General features: G+C 44.5%; 2 protein-coding genes across 15 annotated transcripts in view; one reads left to right on the plus strand and one right to left on the minus strand.

Moving 5' to 3' along the window:
* PSTK (phosphoseryl-tRNA kinase) overlaps window positions 1–21,029 on the plus strand; it is a 137,087-nt gene that overhangs the window by 88,911 nt on the left and 27,147 nt on the right. The window lies entirely within an intron of this gene.
* Window positions 1–21,029, minus strand: part of IKZF5 (IKAROS family zinc finger 5) — a 58,887-nt gene that overhangs the window by 2,327 nt on the left and 35,531 nt on the right. For 5 of the 14 annotated variants that reach the window (XM_085897613.1, XM_085897594.1, XM_085897603.1 and 2 more), the window contains 3 exons: window positions 11,655–11,862; window positions 7,533–7,715; window positions 1–616 (listed from right to left, as the gene is read on the minus strand). The exon at window positions 1–616 is cut by the window's left edge and continues 2,327 nt beyond it. In XM_085897613.1, the coding sequence (XP_085753739.1) occupies window positions 1–616; window positions 7,533–7,715; window positions 11,655–11,835 (980 nt within the window). In that variant the 5' untranslated portion in view covers window positions 11,836–11,862. The other 9 variants (XM_085897545.1, XM_085897551.1, XM_085897560.1 and 6 more) reach the window with 8 other exon arrangements.

The following is a 21,029-nucleotide window of genomic DNA, read 5'->3' on the forward strand; positions in this document are numbered from 1 at the left end:
GAATCATTGTCGGATGGTCGGGCTGAAACACTATCACATTCCAAGCCCTCACCACTGTCATGCCCTTCGGACATCAACCTCCCACTTCCTCGCTGTTCTCCACCACATGATTGCGTAGCCACCATGCTATTAATATGGCCAGCTAAGGCTGATAGTTGACTAAGCGGGGTATCTCCAGGAGACCCACCATCAGAAAGTGCTTTGTAGCCCCTATCATCTCCATGGCCACTCATCATAGCATCTCCCGTGAAGCGTTGCACTTCCTTGTGCTGTTGCTGGTGTGCTTGGTGGTAGCCAGAAACTCCTGAGAGACTTGGTGGTCCATGATGGTATAAATGCGGGCGTCGACCTAAACTGGCCATGGAGCACAGCATGCTGCGTCGACTGCTCAAAAGGCCACGTGGACTCAGATTTGATAGTCCTGCGAGGGTGGGTAGTCCAGCCGCTTTGTGCCGACGCCGTCGGTGGTGAGACAAGTTACTTCGATCACTGCAGCGGAATGCACAGAGGTCGCATTTGTATGGTTTTTCTCCCGTGTGGGACCGCATGTGCGCCTCAAGGTGGCGCTCATAAGCTGAAGCGAATGAACAAAGATGGCAGCGGTATGGCTTTTCACCTGCAAACAAAAAAATGGTTTTGGATGAGGTCACCGTTTTAAAACTGGCAAAACACTTGGCTTTCATTTACAAAACAACAGTCACCTGGAAGCCAATATCGGACAGAATTACTCATTGTGACATCATTCAGCAAATAAATCATTGTCTTACGAAAAGTGGAAAATATATCGCACTATTATCGAAAATATAAATTATAAACTGTACTATTATAAAAAAGACCGGCAGGATAACACAAATAAATAAATAAGTAAGCGGTTCAATAAGCCGTGCCGTATCCTGCACATGGGTGGGACTCGAGCAAGCAGCGCACCATGTCGGCAAACATAACGATATTTCACATGATGAAGGAATGACCGACATTGAGAAAAAAAATATTAAAGGTTTTAAACATGAAGCAATCCCTCCCTGCCCCTCGGACATTTCCCCCGACTTTTTTTCGATCCCCTCCAGGTGAAGCCACATTCCACCCGAGTTCATCTGCTTCGCCAAATTTGAAAATAGTGTAGATTTCAGTGTGACCTGAACCTCTGGGCCTGCTCCTATTTATCTCTCCAGACAGCCAAAGCAATTACTAAAGAGGACCTGACATGCCACCCACACGCTTACGCAGTGAAAGACGGCAATATGCTACCACTCAAGCTATTTATAGGATTAATAATAACAGAGGGATTGCAGTCGAGTCCCCGAGGCTCTAAATGACACGAGTTACTCGCTCAAAACAGACCTCATCCCTTTGTCATGTTGGAAGCAAGACATGGAAGGGCTGTCGTGACTCACTTGCTGCGATCTCGTAAACAATTTTTATGTTTCCTTTCTTCGCTACGACCCGAGGCATTCGTTCGAATTTAGAAAATGCACACGCATTTTCACTCAAATTTTAAGGTCGAACACCAACCGCCTCCAGGACGAGCATTTCAGATTTCTCTTTGCAGCTGCAATACCATCAACAGCAAACAACCTAAACCCAAACAACAATCTTGCAGCAGGGTTCAGCATTTGCAGCACCTGTCACCCAGGCCTACATTCAGAGCCACAGAAAAGTTAAGTTTCACCGTTGCAAGTCATCCGCGGCTGGCTTCGCAACGACTTGATCGGTCCATCCATGAAGAATGCTGCACCGAGTAATCGAGCCAGGAAGACCGTCGCCGTTTTTAACAGGCAGTGGGGAATTTCAAAATGTACTGCAAATCTCATTCCACTGGCGATACAGATGACAATGTGATGGTTTCATATAGTTTGCCTCATGTTTAATTTCTCTCCCCCCATTCATACCATATATCTATCTATATATGTATATATAATCACAACAATGGGAAAAAATATCTCAGGACATTTTGTGCAGAAGAGCATCAGCAGGAATGCCAGGGCATTGTGTAGACCTTTATTTTAAAATGACAGGAGATTTAAAGGTTGATCCGTTTAAGAAAGTGGAAAACAAGACGAAACGAGGGCGTTGAGTGTGCTGCGAAGAAGGCGTGAATGTGCTCGTGGAAGGAGCCAGGAATGTCCTTGTGCGTTCATGCACATATAATATGAAGTCCCTTACAAAGAACTTTGACACAGGTGGAGGCCAACACAATTATGTGCAATGGTTGCCAACCTGCAGTTGTCTCTGCTATGTTCCTTTTAAATGCCGAGTAGTAAACGAAGAAGCGGCCCGTACCATTTTTAAAATGTATGGTACGACTTGTTCGGGGTTCGAACCGCCGACCTCCCAGACTCGCTGTGGACACTCTAAACCATGACAGCACTGATTCCGGTTACACACTCGCGAGTATCCGAGGACGCCAAAGAATCACTCGGCCGGACAGTGATAAATTCCCACGTGTTATGCATGCATCGTCATTCGCGACGTGCGAAACACACATGCGAACACGAATGCACACTTGCGTCGGGAGATTCTCGAGGTGAATGCCTGGATATGGTGTTAAACATGGCGTTGCGAAACGGTTTGCCATTTACAGTGGTGAAGTGACTTTCGGGTTTTGTTCTGTGTAAAAGTACCATTGCCAGAGAGTGCCTTTGAACTGAAATGTCGAGTGAAAAATATTCAAAGGATCTGAATAGAAACGTGGCACGAAAGGCTGCCTTGGAGGCGGGCTGTTGCATGCCATTCTCTTTTTGTTCAGGCTTGGAGGCAAGCAAAGCACATCAATAAAATGTGAAAAACAGGCGCAGCCCAGTTCTTGCTCGAAACTCCCTCAAATCCACCCAAAGGCAGTTGAGGACAAGAACCCACCAGCCAGAACCAGATTGTGCCGGATAGGAGCTGCTCGCCCTGTACAGCTGGCACGCAAACCGCACCACAAACAGAAGCGACTCACCCCTCCACAACCCCCCTCCTCTCCACGAAGATAATCGCATTCGAGCTTGCTTACCCAGCCGCTCGGGGCAGGTGTCGGCCACTTTGTGTTATACAGAGTCACTTTCTGGCAAAGCTCCACAGGGAACAGAACAGTACCTTGGATGATCACACAATCCACATTAAAAACTGGTAACTGGGAGTTGGGATCATTTCGGGCAAGAACTGGGCTGAATGGCTGCCTGAGCTCGGATCAGATGCCTGGCCTTGTTGCACGTGCCGTATTCAGTCACTGCTGAGCACCAAGATTCTCGTGAACGTTTTGATTAAAATGGCACGCGGTATTTTCTCAGTCATTGGCGAAAATTGTCGTTACCACACTCACACACAGCACATCATAAAAGGAATGCCGTTTCCAGTTATTGCCTCGGTATCAGAATGATGATTTTCTCGTTCGTTTCATAATGGTTCTTCTGCAAGCGGGGAGGTGTTTATGTTCTTGTCTGCATAGGAACAGGACAACAGGACAATAAAAAGATCAGCATCAAATTCTGCCTACGCAGTTAGTATCTCGCCTTAACGAGGCTAAAACGAGCACTTCTCGGTCACCCTGCTCTGTGCCCTTCCTTCCCTGACGATGCCCTGATGGTCTCGACTAAGAAGTGATCTGTGGAATTTCAATCGAGTCGGACAAAACGATTATTCCACAACAACGTTAGTCGCTATCACGAGTCACATTTCCAGAGAGCAAAGAAAAGTGCCAAGGATGTGGTTTTTCACTTGGAAATCAGAATACGATCTGTCACTTCGTTAAAATATAACACACACGCACACACACAAACCCAGGAGTGCACCATGGCAATGATGGGCCAAATGGCTGGTACAAAGTATCCATTGCCATGTCTGGTCATTTCATCTCCTTACTTCATTACAACCACTTTATTTATTTATTTCCCTTTTTTCCTTTCTGCCCTCTAAACTGCCTCCCTTCTTCTTTTCGCTTCATCTGCCTGCTTTGATCGAACATTCCTCGCCACCCTCTCTCAATGTTCAGGGAACATTTTATGCTGCTGAATCGGCAACAATACGGAGACTGCGTAAGGGAGGACAGGATACTTGGTTTTGAGTTCCCCACTGCGAGTTTCATACCATCCAGAATGTCATCCTTCCGAGGTCGGTGAAACGAGCACCAGTGTACTGGTGAATCGACATAGCCACACCCCGAACCAATGATGCAACCAGCAGCCAAAAAGGCAGCAGACGAAGGGAACCATCCAGAATATAATATAGCATTTCATGGGTGCTGCTATTTTGTGACAAAGTGAATCACATCAGAATGTACACCGTATTGGTTTGTTTCGCAGGGTGATGGAGCCTGCTACCCCATCTGCTATCACTCTCTTGCGAATGTAAAGATCCTACGGGGCCTTTTGAGAAATAATAAGGCAATTAATTTAGCCATTGTGTGCCAGTGATAATAAATAATAATAATATCATAATACGAGTTTAGGCTGACAGGATGGCCTCGAGGTATGTCCACTCCCCTCTAAGCTGTCAGGCCTGGGTTTGAATCCGGACCCAGCGATAATTTGTTATCCCGGTATTTTACAGGCAAGGCGATTCATCAATGTGTCGCTCGGATGGACGTTAAACTGGGCATCCCATCTGCCGGCATTAGTTGGTGGACGTTAAAAGATCATACGGTGTCTTTCACAAAGAATAGGCGAGTCATCTCCAGCACCATTAAGGAATTCCAAATTCCTGCTCTAACTACTGCTGGGAAGGCAATGGCAAACCACCCGGTATAACCCTTGCCAAGAATATGCTTCAACAGCACCGACGCTTTGTAACGGAGCATGGTACATCAAATTTAGCCCATCAAGCCCGTGCAATGGTTACCAACCTATTGCTCTTTTACAAATGCTGTGTCATGTAAGGAAGGAACAGGTACCATTTTTAAGGTCTTTTGATACGACTCAGCCAGTGTGAGGTTCGAGTCGCCGACCTCCCAGACCCACAGTGGATGCTCGAACCATTGTGCCACCAAATCTGCTCTTTGGTGGTATCCTCGGCAAATTCCAGCCACAGTTGAGGCCTAGTTCAGCAGCAACCCACCACGTCATACTCAGCAGCACCCTGCGATAATCAAGTCCAGGATTACATTGAATCTGCAGACTCTTCCACAGCTCGTCGTGAATGCTACAACGCCTCCACACCTGCCAATATGCAGTCGGACGATGACTGCCGATACATAAAGCCACCTCTCACCTCCACACATCTTCCTCAGAATGATCTGAACATGCACACGAATACTTCTCGTCCAAATTATACTTTCGAAGCTTTACCTTTCGTAATCCATAACTTGAAGGTGAGCTAATCAGCCCCAGGTTAGATGACTGCAAGTGTAAGGGTGAATCGAGCGGTAAACACGAAGAAAAGTCAAAGAATGACTTTGGTGCAAACTCTGGTATTCCGAGAACCAACAGTCTTCAAGTGAAATGTTTGTGTCCGGTAAGCAGCTTCTGTTTACGACATCCACACGCGTGGAGCCGTACATGATCAAACCCGAACGGCTTTACCCTCAAAAAACAAACTCGTGGCCGACCCCAATCTGCACAGTTGTAAATAATTATCTTTCATTTCGTTTGGGATTTGTTTTTCACGAAAACATTGATTCGAGAAAGAAGCCATCAGTGGCAGGTAAGGTACATACTTAAAATCCAATAAATAAAGCCATGCCGATGTAAAAAAACACCCGTCAAACCTGGACAACAACCATCTCAGGTGCGAAGTCGTCTTTTTGCCACCTGCAGTCATTTTAACGCACGTGATACAATCAGGATGTGTTGTAACTTGTTAGTATTTTTATATCTCTTTTGGCAAATAATTGTGACCAATTGTGCATCAGCAATGTTTTTGTGTACAACATACGCAGTTTTTCATGGAGGTTGGTCGGCCTGCACAACTCGAGCTTTCCTTTCCACTTCCCATCAATCAATTCCTCCACCCACTCTCCCCACCCCCCCCTCCCCTATCACACGAGTCCCCCTCCACTCTTCTACCCATTTTCCTTTGCATCCGTCTTGTTTTTCAAAACCCAACACAGACAAACAGCCATCATTCCAGCACCCCAGACATCAAGTCCCCAAAGAAGCAGCTGCCATTTGAAATCCTCTTGTAATCCTGTTATTTCTGGGAAAGACTGACTTTTTTCCCCTCTTTCATCCAAAGTTGTGTCAAAATAAACATTTCTGTGTCAAAATGTTTCACGACTGCCGCACTCGCCTCCCAGCTGTCTGGTCTGGGTTTGAATCCCGACCCAGCTATAAACCGTCATCCCGGTGTTTCACAGGCAGGGCGATTCATCATTGTGTGTGCCGATCCTCCGACGGACATTAAACCAAGCGTCCCGTCTGCCGGCATTAGTCGTTCGACGTTAAATATCCCATGGTGTCCTTCGCGAAGAGGAGGCGAACTATCGCCGAGGCACCCTGGAAGAAGTTCCAAATTCTCGCCCGAATGTATGGGGGTACAAATGTTGTTCGTATTTCATGTGCAGCCTGTGGCTGCTGGTCACATTGTTTCTGGGAACATGGCTGTGCTGCTAATGCAGTGCCCCACCCCCCCCCCCCATTTCCAGTAAGCTGGCACTCATTTTGCCAACCACAGAAGGATGACAGGCTGAATCAACCACCCGGTGTTATTTAACGGAACGACAGGGACTTAAACTCAAGACCCTAAGATCTTAAGCCAGCCATCATTACCGTTAAGCAAACACCAGGCTTACGGAGGTGCTGTATCAGCAGAACAGCCACGCCTCGGTAAATAATGAGACTTGCAGGCCCAATTCAGAATCGAATCCCAAAACAATGTGCATTCGCTGCTGAAATAGGCCTCAACTGTGGCTGGAATGGATAATTATCCATCACCATTATGATGGTTAATGAAACTATAGAAAATACATGTTTACAAATTTCACACTCGGCAACTGATATTGTCGGGGCTGGTGGGAAAGTTCAGAGTGTACTCTCTTTTGAGATGTCTGCTTTCGGACGTCGAGCATAGCGAAAGAAAAAGAAAGCCTATTACATGATGGGAACGTTTCTTCTTCATTCATTAATAAATAAATAATGAAAGCCAAATGAAATGTACATATCATGTACCTTTATCAAGATTTAAAATAAAATGTTAGGATGGCCCCTGATACGTGGGACAATGGAGTCCCATTTAAATCTCGTAACGGCACTCCACTCCTGGTGTTCACACCAAGTCGTGAACACTTCCAAGGCCATAATTAATCGTGGATAGGTATCCACTGCGTCACGGGTGTGTGAAAATATTCTGCCGAGGAGCTCGACCCTACACTGGCGAAGGCAATACAACAAGGCTTTACCCACGAGCTGGACCAATGAACCGCTCGCAAGACCAAAGCTTACAGTCGAACCTCAAATATTGATGTTCGTCATAACAGGCGGAAACGCCGTAGACACGAGGGCAAGCTAGCTGGTGAACGCAAAACGACACAGCAACTTTGTTTCTTTCATTAACAACGTTGAAGTATGCCTGTGTTCGAAAATGTAAAATATCATAGGTTTACCATATGATTAATCTACCTCTCACACCTGTGTGTGTCCGCATATGCTCTTCCAGTCGAGCTGTGCCCTTGCACGCATATTCACAGAATTTGCACTTCAGCTTGCCATCCGCTGTACGCTCGTAACCGTCCAGGGGAAGACTGCCTCCGTCCTCCAAATTCACCTCAATGTCAGAATGAACCAGCCCACGGTCCACCTCACCTGGCAAGCACAGGTATTCACTGTACATTGGTTCATTTTACTGCAATCATCATCATCATCATCATGTACAGTACATGTACCATGCTCTATACAGAGGGTCTATTTCACTAAAGCAGTTTCTTGCCTAGGGTAACCGGAGTACATTTCCACAATACCATACAATTGTTTACCTTTGTTCCAAATAATCGGAGTACAGTATGCCTGGTGTTGGCTTGAGATCGTCGGATCCTGAGTTCAAATCCCACTCAGCTGTTGAATTAATACCAAGTGGGGTTGACTCTGCCTGTCATCCTTCTGAGGTCGGCAAAATGAGTGCCAGCTTGCTGATATCCTGTGTCGGAGTGGTGACCCGTCCAGGATTGTGCCCAATAGTCAAGGAGACTGCTTAGGCAGCACCAACGCTCTGCACAGAGTATGGTCCCAATGGATGGATGGATGGTCACAATCCTGGACAGGTCACCACTCTGACTCAAAATACTCAAATGGGTGTGCAGCAATTTGGAATTTATTTATGGTGCTGGCGATAGCTCGCCTACTCTTCACGAAGGACATTGTGGGATCTTTAACGTCCAGCAACTAATGCTGGCAAACGCGGTGCCCAGTTTAACGGCCATCCAAGGGACGGCACACACATTGATGAATCACCCTGCCTGTGAAGCACCAAGATGATGGTTTATAGCTGGGTCGGGACTCCAACCCAAGCTAGACAGCTCAAGGCGAGTTGTGTTTACTGCAATGCAGAATCAACAAAAAAGGTTTACTACTGGAATTATATCCAACAATGTCAATCCAACAACGACTTTGAAAGATCTGCAAGGCTTTATGTCCGACATGGGGGTGAGTGGTAATCAATCAACAATATCCCGTTCCCTTCACAAAGCTGGCCTCCACGGACAAGTGGCAAGAAATAAGCCATTACTGAAAATGATGCATCCAAAAGCTCATATGTCATTTGTGAAAAAGTATCGAAATGATACAAGTTTTGCGGACAGATGAGACAAAAATTGAACTTTTTGGTCTAAATTCAAAGCGTTACGTCTGGCACAAGCTAAACACCGCACATCACCCAGTCAAAACCATCCCTACTGTCAAGCTTGGTGGTGGCAGCATCATGTCATGGGGCTGCTTTTCATCAGCAGGGACTGGCAAGCTTGTCAGGACAGAAGGGACAATGGACGGTGCAAAGTACAGAAGAATCCTTGATGAAAACCTTCTCGAGTCGGCCATTAATCTGAAACTGGGTAGAAGATTCACATTTTAGCAGGATAATGATCCGAAGCATAAAGCTAAAGCCACCCTAGATTGGTTGAATAAGAAGAAAATAAATGTTCTTGAGTGGTCCAATCAAAGTCCTGACTTGAACCCAATCGAACATTCATGGTGAGACTCGAAGATTACAGTCCATCGACGATCCCCATCAAACTTGACAGAACCAGAGCAATTTTACTTGAATAATGAGCAAACATTTCACCATCTCGCTGTGCAAAGCTGGTGGAGACCTCCTCAAAAAGAGTCATAACAGCCATTGCTGCAAAAGGTTCTTCCACCAAGTACTGACGTTCGGGGCTGAATACTTTTACAACCAGTGAATTTTGATTTGTACATGTTTTTTGCAGCTATTCCTGACATGGAACCTCCTTCAACTATAACAATATTTCGTTTTGGTCTCTTCAGTTGTGAATAGAGAAGTTCATTTGGAAAAATTGTTTCTAAATAATTCATCTAAATGTGGCATTATTGGTAGGAGATGAATATCTTTGCAGGCCACTGGAGGTTACGGTGTTTACCGAATACATAAACCCAAGCGATTTGATCCTGCACAGCAAGCACCACATCATGCTGTAAAATGTACCTTTACGTGAGCATGAAGGCATTCAGGCTTTTCTTTATTGGATTTGCATTTAAAGTGAGAGTTTACATCCAGGACAATAAGCAAGTTGCCGAACCATCGCACCGGTTAAAACTCGAGGAACATGAACTGCGCATCTGTTTTCACTTACAGAGCATCCCAACTATGCTGCGTCCGTGTAACGAAAAGGCCCGTGTTGAACGCAATTCCACCGTAGTCACATGGGTAGCATTAACTTTCCATTTCAACATTCCTACATTCACTTGCTCCATTTGTGAACAATATGAAATATGTATCTACACTATAAAAGGAGCCGTGCTCGTGGCTGTCCGGGTTCCACCCATTGGACGGACAGTTCGCCTGATTTCCCCCACAATTTATATACTGTGGCCGCCATGTTGATTATCGTGCCATGCGAAGTCAAAGACCTCATATCCACAATCGCCATGCCCTCCCTTTTAGTTTTTCCTTCAGTGTAAAACAAGCAAAGCGGTAGTTAAAAGGAGTTTCAGCCAATAGGCATCACGGGACTTGTGAAGATGGGCCTCAGCAATCGAGGCAGCATTCTGTTGTTTATACACCACCCAAATAACTATGTGGCATTCTTGCAAACAGTGATTTTACCACGGAGGTTATGCAGGTCCTTGCTATTATTTCCAACTATTTTCTCTTAAAATTGTGAGTTGGACAGGCAACTATGATTGATTTCTGTGAAGTCGGTGAAAGCATAATAGGGGAGCGGAAAGCGTTAAATATTCCGCTACTTCGATGTGGGAACCTCGTTTGCTTTTATGAGCCGAAGGAAGGTGAAGGGGATGGGAGTAAAGATAGGTCAGATTTGGAAGGTGGAGGTTGAGGCTTTGGAGGAGGAGGGATGAACACTTGGTGTGGAGGTGGTTAAGAAGTTGTGGTTGGGGGGGAGAGGTGTGAAGGCTTGAAATGGGGAGGGGAATGATGCCTATGGTTGGGAGAGGGAGGGTGAGGACTTGGGGGTGGGGGTGGGAAAGAAAGACGGGACAGAGCTGTGGGGGGTTGAGGCTTTGCGGGGGAGGGACGAGCAGGACTTTGAGCAGTTGTCAGAATTTCAGGAATAGCCGATACTGTACAATTGTGTGTGTGTGTGTGTGTGTGTGTGTGTGTGTGTGTGTGTGTGTGTGTGTGTGTGTGTGTGTGTGTGTGTGTGTGTGTGTGTGTGTGTGTTTCACTTCATGGGGTTGATGCAATCACACTACGGGTAACGCGATAATTGTACTCATAAACAATTGATGCATTCAAGAGGAAATGATGAACAAAAAAGAATAAAGGTGACGTGGAACCAACGCGAAAAGCTCCAGGTAAAAATAAAAGGCTCACCCATGATAATGAAGAGGTCACAGAATTTTCAAAACAAACAAACATCAAGAAAGAAAGAAAGTCAGTACACCGAGTGTCAAGCTCATATAAAAGACTAAGCGCATCCCATCAAGTACACAGATAGCCCATGCAAAGTGTGGATATTATGGGGTGTGCGATAGCAAATGCTTCTATGATTACGTTCCAAGTTGTCCTCAGTTGATATTAATTATGAGAAGGGGGGGGTGAGGGGTAGGAATACCTCATAATTACAGACAATTAGTGTCACATGTAAAGAACAAGGTGCCAAAGGGTGTGTGCGCTCCTTGCAAGTTTGCTCAATCGGGTTATTAACATCAAGGGACAGCACAACGTGATAGAACAGGGAAACTATTTACACACAAAAAAAAATAAAATAAATGTGGCACGTGACTGCAAATGACATCGACAACAACTTCTGTTTAACAACAGCTTCACGGGTGCTCGTCGCCAGGGTATTATTAGCTTACAGAAATTATTATGGGGTAAGCCGTGTTGAACTGTCAACACCCATTCTCCTGCAAGACCCAAAATCGTTGTGACCGACAGCTATGCCGAAGGGACGTGCGGAGCTTTTATGGGCTATCCATCACCAAACGTGACCTTTCGTTCACCGGAATAATCGCGCCAGAAACCACGGAAGAACACAGCCTGTGTCATCGGACTGCAGTTCCCAGACCTTTTCGGTTTGAAATGGATAACAGACGGCAAGAGCTCACCTCCTTTGAGGGCCTCTGGCTCGCGCTCCGAGGCCACCGAGCCCGAGATGAGGTTGACCTGATTCGTCTGCTGTGTCAGATATTCCTGGAAGTCTTTTACAAAGTCTGCAGGGTCACGCGATGGATCGACAAGGTCTCGATCCTCCTCCATTTTCACGGTAACACCCATTGCTTCAGCCATGGCATGCGGTGGCCTGCCGAAACGACCCTGTACGCAGGAAAGACGGGTATGTCAGAGCCTAAATACCATCAGAGAGGTTTCAGACTTTGAGGACGACGTCCTCAAACAACAGTACATAACAATTACTACCGAAGCATTGTTCACATATAATAACCTTTCATTGGACAAATGTTTTTTACAATGATAAAATAATCATGTTCAAGCATCATCCGTACAACAAAGGCCTCTTGTACTATTGAGCTGGAGGACAGCATTCAGAACCACGTGCCTCGTGCCGTCCCCAAAATTGCACGGCACACGGCTTGGATGACAATGATTTGCGCAATGACAGATCAAGCTTATAACAGTAATTTGAACTCTACATTACCACAATAGCCTTCATCTAAAGTGGCACATTGGTTTATTATAGCTCAGCCGTAATCTCGCAATAAATAAATAACACTGCAGTCAAATGCATGCAACACTTTGCTATTATATAGCAGATGGTGGATTCTCTCTTTTCACCTGGGATTTCCAGCTGTCGTTATAGCAAGCGCTCCAACCGTTACAAGGCTTTGCTTCCAATCCCCTTCCCCCCCCCCCCAATTCACACTGGTATTTCCCAGCTGATTGGGCAATTCCGGAAATAAATAAAATAAAATAAAAAGACAACAATCCAGGTGATCCACAATTACCACCTACTGGCACAAGTGCCAGCATATAACCATTAGTAAAAGAATACCAGCTCTTTGTACCGGTGCAACACAAAATTCCGTTGAAAAGCTCATATACCAGCAAGATTACGATAAGATTCACACAAGTTATTTATTTCATTTTTTGAAACTCCGATTTTGAAATTGGGAACAGGGAGAAGAAGGATTTATCATACAGTTAAACAACTTTGGGGAACAGATGCAGCTCGTTCCGCTTCCTTGCTCGTGTCATCGTGATGTGTCGGGAAACAACAAATCCTGCTTTGAGCAACCAACGTGGGCTGGAATCTCCAAACAAACTGCCAAATCAACGTAACCACCGGTGGCAAACGCAACGTTAAAAACTTGTAAAATAATCAATAAATAAAAATAATAACATTTTGACACCAACGCATGCAGCAGTTGGCACTGTCCAGAACTGATAAATAATGAGTACCCTGACGAGGAACTTCAATGCGTGAGGAGGCCATTCGGACCATGAAAGCACGTGCAATGCTTGCCAACCTATGGTCGCGCTCTATCCTTTTTGCTGCTGGGCCAGGGTTCACATCACCAATCTCCCAGACGCAGAGCAGATGCTCGATCCATAACACCACCGAGTATGCCAGATATCGTTGTCCGTAACAGACAGCAGATTGTGTATTGCGACAACAAAATCTGTGTTTACTTTGTGCTCCCAGACGGTCAGTTGGCAAAGACTAATCGAGTCATGTCGTCAACCGAAACGACGTGTGATATTTGATTGTTCGGTTTTAATTGCGATCAAAGCGAAGGAACGCAATGCTAAGCTACAGAGACAAGTGAAAATAAGGGTAAGGTTCTCCAATGATAACATTTGGAAAGTAGAACGGCACTCGGTAGAGTGCATACTTCCGCCAGGCTGAACAGTTTACGGTTTGTATCCCACTGATGGGCCGGATCCGGATCTGGAGCCAGACCTTTGCCAAAATCCAATCAATTCGTCCCTGTCACACACCCAACCCTCTGCACCAAATTTCGTCCGAATCCATCCACAACTTTATGAGATTTCCTGCTCGCAAAGAGACAGACAAACAAGAAAGATTTCGTGCACAACACGATAGTTGCAAAATCCAAATAAACAACATGCTTCTCGGCCTTGTTTGATGGGTGAACCAATTCAGTTCCCCAACATGAAAATTCTGTTCAAACTAGCAGAGTACCGAGATGAGTGGAGATTGCGCATTACTTGCTGAAAAAAAAAAGGTGTAGTCTGTGTATTGCTGGAAGACTAAAAATGTTTGAGTGGTGTGTGGATAAAGGGTCTCAAGGGTCTCAGTGTTTCAAAGGCTATAGGGTTCTATAAGGGTTTTAAAGGGTCAGAGAGGTATAAAGGGGTCTAAAGATCTAAACGGGTATTTTCCAATCATAGTTAGGGTCTAAAAAGGTCTACATGATGAAAAGATCTTCAGAAGTCTTTGAGGTTTAAAGTTTCTTGCAAGATCGAAAAGGTCGAAAGGGTTTAACGATCAAGGGGTCTAAAGTGGGTCTAATTTCCTCAAAGGTTGAAGGATCAAGGGGTTTAACCAGTTGAAAGTGTGTAAAGGTCTTTCGGAGTCGAAAAGGGTCAAAAGGGGTATAAAGGGTCCAAAAGGTCGAAAGGGCATGTTCCAGTCGTGCATAATTAATAGACAGCAATGGTCCAATAATATATAATTAATGGACATACTCACGTTCAAACAGAATGTAATTAATACTCAAAAGAGTCAACCGAGGCTTCACCTCGCCAAGGGCTCAGCATCCGCCAGTGTTTCTCGATTTTATATACAGTGTACATCAAGTGAGTCAGATGAAAACAAACGATTTGTGTGACCTTGACCTATTGACCTCAAAAACACGAGGTTTCTTGCTTAAGACTACCCCTACCAGGTGGGGAAGTTTTGTGAAGATCGGATTCAAAACGCGACCCGTCGGCGATTGACATACAGACAGACAAACATAGAGATTAACAGAGCAGACCAACCAATATACTCGTGAATCTTCTATTTTGCAAGTAAGACAGACAGACAGACAGACACACACACAGGCGTGAAAACACAACCTCCGTCCACCTTCAGTGGCTGAGGTAATGAACAGTCATTCAAGGATCAAGCTGACGAGGACAGTTTGTCTTATCAGTCCACATTGGTATTAAAAAAAAAAAAAATTCCATGAACACTGGGAAAAGGTTCCAAGATTGAATACTTGTTTGAATTGGCTCAACTTGACCAGTTTATTTCGTCAACTGCAAGATGAAAGCCTGCCTCAACGTGGTCCATTCCGTTCAATTCAATGCAATTTGAGGCCATTGTACTCCAGTAAACTACAATTTACATTTCTCCATCTGATACTTGGTCTACCTCTGCTTCTTCCAGGGCATTCTCTGGGTTTCCAGTTTGTAATGTTTGTAAATTGCTGTTCAACTTTAACTTGTAAATAATTATTTGAAACTATACCATAAACTAATTTGCCATTTGGATTTCACAGAGTGACTTAAGGTGAGGACGCCATTATTGCTGAGCTATGTCATCCAGCATGGTGTGTGTGTGTGTGTGTGTGTGTGTGTGTGTGTGTGTGTATGTGTGTGTGTGTGTGTGTGTGTGTGTGTGTGTGTGTGTGTGTGTGTGTGTGTGTGTGTGTGTGTGTGTGTGTGTGTGTGTGTGTGTGTTACTTGTGGTCTTGTAATTCAGGGCAGCCTGCACAACATGGAAGTGGCAGATGGGACTGTCACTGCCATCCCAAAGTCAAGTGACTCATGGCGGAAATATTGTGAGGGACTTCCCTCTGAAAATTGGCTACGACTGTGACATTAAAATCCAGGATTACTGCTCACCTCCACTCATTCGTTCCTCATTTGTTTTTTCTCTCACCGTCGAACCAACTTACACACTCTCTTCAATCCCATTATTCAAGACAGATGTTCACAACCATTTCAGATCACCCTCCCATCAAAAACCAAGATCTTTTCTACATCTGTTAAACCCCCACCCCTCCTCCCCTCCAAATTTCCAGTTTTTTTCTTCCTGAGAGTTTGCTTCTGCACCCATCTTATCCACCCCCTCCATTCTCCCCTACCCCTCATCGTTACCCGCATCCCTTGTTGTCGTCTCCGATTAGTTTGTCCCTCGGCCCTACTGTTGGCATTTCCCCCTTCTCTTCACTGCTGTTCCTTTTGATATGTTGCATCCCGATTCATTCTATGGTCTAGCTCTTCCACGAGCCGAGACTCTGTATTTACAAAAAAATAAAAATAATAGAAAGGCACAAGCCCTATGAATGAACATTCCGTTGCGTAGCTTTCTGATGTTTTACAACTGGTGACAGTCGCTTCCTTGAAGCTGAAAAGGCACTCTCCCCACTGTACATGGTGACACCGCTATCTCACGTGTCATCGGCTCTGAAATATCACCATTTCCAAAATGTCATCGATGGCACAAACATGCGTTGGAAGGTTAACTATAAACCCGATAACCACCAGCTTACAACAAACATACCAGGCCATGAAAACCAGCCAAACTTTGGTTTCTGTGGATATTTTCTGAATTTATGTTTGGCTCACGTGGACTTTACTCCGGTGAGCTTATGCGTACGAGCAGTGTCCGTAGTTGAGTGAGTGAGTCAGTCAGGAAGCACTTCAGTCATTATCACTTGAACCAAACACACGGTTTTGATGAAACTTGGCCACAAGCTTCATATTTAATGCTGAACGAAGGTGTATTGACCACATCAAAATCTGCACATATTAAGGTCTACACTCTACATACAGGGGGAATGGAGGGGAGGGGAGGGTTGTTAAATCCTGCTAAACCAAAGGGTTTTGAAAATGACCAAAAGGCAATTTATGTTCCACAGTGTTCAAGTATATAATTCAATTAACACAAATTTTAAAAAACAAAAAAGACATAAAATGTAATCGCCCCCATTGTTTCAGTAATTTTGCTGTTTGGAGTTAAAGGGCAAGCCCATATTTATGTGCAACTAAAATGGCCACCAGTCAGCCATATTTGATCAGATTGCAAAATAAAGTAAGGTGCACGTGTATGCTATCATGTACTGTGCTTTTGGCGAGTTTGAACAAATCGGACCATGCATGTCTGAGAAATGGCTGGGGACACATTTAAGTAACAAAATGGCTGGCAGTCAGCCATCTTGGATCTGACCTGGGGGGGGGGATGACTTGCATATGTACACAATCATGTGTTGTCTTTGTGCCAAGTATGAATTTAATCGGTCTACGCATGTCCGAAATATATTTGCGGATGCACACACGCACACGAAAATTGCGACCAAATACGTAAGCCCCCATTTTGGACTAGGTCCAATGGGGGCGAATAAAATAAAGATTTTAAAGGTCGTAGAAAAAAAACTAGAATGGCACTCTTCGATGTTGCAACGTCGCAAGATATGCCTCCGCCCACATTGTTGCGTCATTATACATGTTTGTACCAAGTTTGATGTAAATCCCAGAACCCAGATTTTAAAATATTTAATAATTCTGGCTGCCAGACCATGTGTCTGATCAGTTTGAAATTTAAAACATATATTCCCCATGACTACCAGATCATAACTGTGATGTTTCATGTCGATTGATGGAGCAGTTCAACAGAATTAATTTTATTTTAAAATTTCCGTTCAATCCATTATGGCTGACCGACCATGTGACCAATTAATTGTTTGTGAACACCCTGGTATCCCCAAAGCTTGGGGAACATGTGGGTGAAGTTTCCCCTCGAGCTGTCAAAGCCATTCCGGAGAAGAAGATTTTTAAAGGTTTATTCTTCAAAATCTCATATCTGCCAAACCATGTGACCTATGACATCATAAGTGAAGTACTTTTTGTTCCTCAAGGACAGGCGATCATACCTCTAAAGTTTCACCTCAATCTGTTCTGCTGTTTCAGAGATTTTAAAAAGATTTTTTTTAAGTATTTTTATTTAAAAAAAAAAAAGGCTGAAAAAGGCTAGGGGTCACCGTGGAATTATAACGCGGAGTTATAATTTTTTTCATTTCTTCCTTCGCCGTAGCAATTCGACAAGCCGAAAAAAAAATGGTAAAAAAAATAAAAATTAACCCACTCGTTACTGTCCATCAAGCCGCACGTTCGCCTTAGGGCACCCCTGCGGTCGCCTTGCGGGCACCTTGAGGCTACCTTGCGTCTGCCTTGAAAATTCTATGGCCACCGCAGGGCCCCCTTAAGGTCACCGTGCGACATCAAATCAAAGACCGTAGGGCAACCCCACGTTTTCGGTCTCCACAATTTCTAAATACGCCATGCGGCTCCCCGAAAAATAAAAACATATGTGACTGCTACATTGTGTGACCGTGGAAATACTGCGGCCGCCGTGTAATTGCTAGTGGCAGTAGATTTTGGAGACCCCATGGCCGCCGTGGCAAATGTGACTTAGGCCTGAACAACATGATCAATGACATCATTTCATGATTAAACACGAGATTCCATTCTTATAACATGTGTCATTTGCATTTTATACCCAGTTTCTCCTCTTTCCATGATTATTTCCATGACTGGTATCCAGATATATCAACTGATATCAACTGCAGGGATAAGATTATTTGTTTTCCTTCCAAAATTGTATAGAGTCCGTTAAGTGTACGCAATGTACGCAATGCGTTAAGTTATACATCAAATTGGTTGTTCGACCAGAAGTTGCAACATCTTGGGCAAAAAAAAAAAATCCTCATTCTACACAAGCCAAAGGGTGGGAACATGACCAGTGGCTTAAAATAAAAAAAAAATTTAATCACAGAAAAGAACAAGGCATAGAGAGTAAATGGAAAGCATGCTGCGGCAGGATGTGCGTCATTTTGAGCCAACCCCGGTGGTATAAAAATGCACACTTCACAGTCACACAACCTCAACTATGTCAATCAGGGCAGAGCAGTCTGAATCGATTCTGTGCTACCTTTCTAAAAATAAAAAACCCTCTTGTATATCCTTAAGGCATCCAAACCAGCGGTAAGACATTAACTAAATGGTAAAAGAGTGGTGGTATTTTTTTTTCAATAACATCCAACTTTTTGGGGGATCGTGCAAAATATAAATAAAAACGAGCTGGCAGGATGGCCGAGAGGTATGCACACTTGCCTCAAAGCCATCGAGCCTGGGTTTGATTCTCGGCTAAACTATAAACGGTCACCCTGGTGTTTCACACGCAGGGCGATTCATCAATGTACATGCCCATCCTTCGGAAAGCACGTTAAACTGGGAGTACCGTCTACCAGCATTCATTAGTGAACATTAAAGATCCCACGGTGTCCTTCACGAAGAGTCGTCGAGCTATCGCCGTCACACTGAACAAACTCCAAATTCCTACCTTAACTGCTTAATCAAGCGCCAGGCCTACCCAGCTTAAAGACTTGGCTAAAACTCCCCCTCCCCCCATCCACTGCCAACCCCACAAGAACGTGGGAATAAGTGTGGCCGTTAAAGAAGATGCAAATAAATAAACAAACACACAATAGGCTGCAGAAGGATGAAGCTAAGATTATTAAATATATTTAGTGAAAAAGAACCAGTATGATTAACAAAGGATCCCCAATTTGAAGAGAAAAGACAAATTGGATCATTGGGAAATTACATTCAATCCTTCAAGGAGCTCGCAAATGTCTTCACATATCAAGTAAGCAACAACCCAAAAACTTTAAAACATCCAATAATAACAACACCTCCAAATCGAGTCATCAAAATTAACCTTTTTTAGGTTTGGCTATATGCCGCAGCATCAAGAAAGAGAAAAAGAAATATCAGATTTTAACCATCAAAGCACAAAAATAGAAAAAAAATTTGACCAGAGAGTGGCAGACAAGCATTCTAAGTGGATATGCGGAAACCCCAATTTGTGATGCTGGTTTAGGTGAATGTGTGAAACTACCTTAAACCTCGACACTGCGAGCCTTCACCTGGAAAAGACCGAAGTTATGAGACAACAAAAGGATTGAGAAACGGCGTGTTCTTTGGAATGCAAAACGACGCCGGGCCCTTCTTGTTGCATTCCCAGGCCATAACACAAAGCAGTTTGTCGCCATGCCGTCTGCTGCCAACACGTGATTTCAGGGAGTGGTGGGGAGCGGTTGGGCGAGGGAAGTAAACTCATTTGAGCTTCAATCCACCATTTGTATTGCACAAATCGATTCCAAAGAAGCACACAAGTGGATACAATGTCTGAAACCTAATTCGTACCTTTTGCGTACTGAAATCAAATTTGTTTTCTGAAAACATTTTCATAATAGTACAAAAGGTGTGTATTGTGTGCATGGTTCTCAACCTGCAGACATGGAACATTGTTGTCAGGTTAATAAATAGACAAACAAATAAACAAGAAAAAGACGTCATGCCGAGCACGATACTTGAAAGATACACCCTCCTTTCTAAAAGTTGCCATGGATACAACAAATTGTGCATTTCATTAAGATTAAGATTGACAATCTTAATCAAAGCTCAGGTCAATCGGGTGAAAATCGGTAAGTTTAGAGATAGAAAATGACGATTTTAGAAGTTTGACCTTGAGTTAACCTTTGACCTTTTGATCTCAAAAATAGTTTGTTTCCCAATATGCAAATCCTGTTCAAATTTCAAGTCAATCTGATAAAAAAAATGACGATTTTAGAAATCTGACCTCAAGATGACCTTTGACCTCAAAATCAATAGGCGTCTCAGTTGAGACGACCTCAACATCTTGGTAACGTTTCATGACGATCAGTTTAGAATTGTGACCTGGAGGCGATTGACAGACAGACAGACATAAAAACAAACACAGAATAACAAAATCAGGTCAGGTCAGGTATGGGAGCATGTGACAGAACAGCGCGTCGCTGCGTCCACTTTCCGCCGGTACTCCAGGGGCCACCGTCTGGCCTTCCCCCAGGCAGATGCCAGGCCCATCCCCATCTCCTTGAGATGCTGGTCAACCTGCTGCAACCACGAGGCACGTGGTCGGCCCATTGGCCTCCTCCACTCACGAGACTCCCTCGCTGAGAGAATCTAGTGAGCAGGATCAGCGTCAGGAAAACGAGCCACATGTCCATACAGCCGCAACTGACGCTCACGGACCATGCAGGTAACAAATCTCATCCGAGTCTCTCTCAGCAACCGCTCGTTGGACACAAAATCTGACCAGTAATAGCCAAGGATTCTCCGAAGAGACCTGGTACCAAAGGGATTAAGTCTCCGTCTCAGATCCTTGGTCAGAGTCCAAGTCTCGCATCCATAGAGCAAGACTGGAAGCACCAAGGACCTGAAGACTCGGACTTTCGTCCTCCCGCACAGGTACCGGCAACACCCCATGATCCAGTGAATCCATGACTCCCCAGGCCCGACCCAGACGTCTATTGACCTCTGACTCACAGCCAGCAGAGACATGAAGATCACTGTCAAGGTAAGTGAATCTCTCCATGACCTCAACATCCTCACCACAAATAGACACAGACAGGACAGCTGCATCCAAGATGTCATTGAAAGCCTGGATCTTAGTTTTGACCCAAGAAACC

Source organism: Eptatretus burgeri, chromosome 1, assembly GCF_056783735.1.
Source record: "Eptatretus burgeri isolate ZD-2024b chromosome 1, Ebu_testis_v1, whole genome shotgun sequence".
NCBI lineage: Eukaryota > Metazoa > Chordata > Myxini > Myxiniformes > Myxinidae > Eptatretus > Eptatretus burgeri.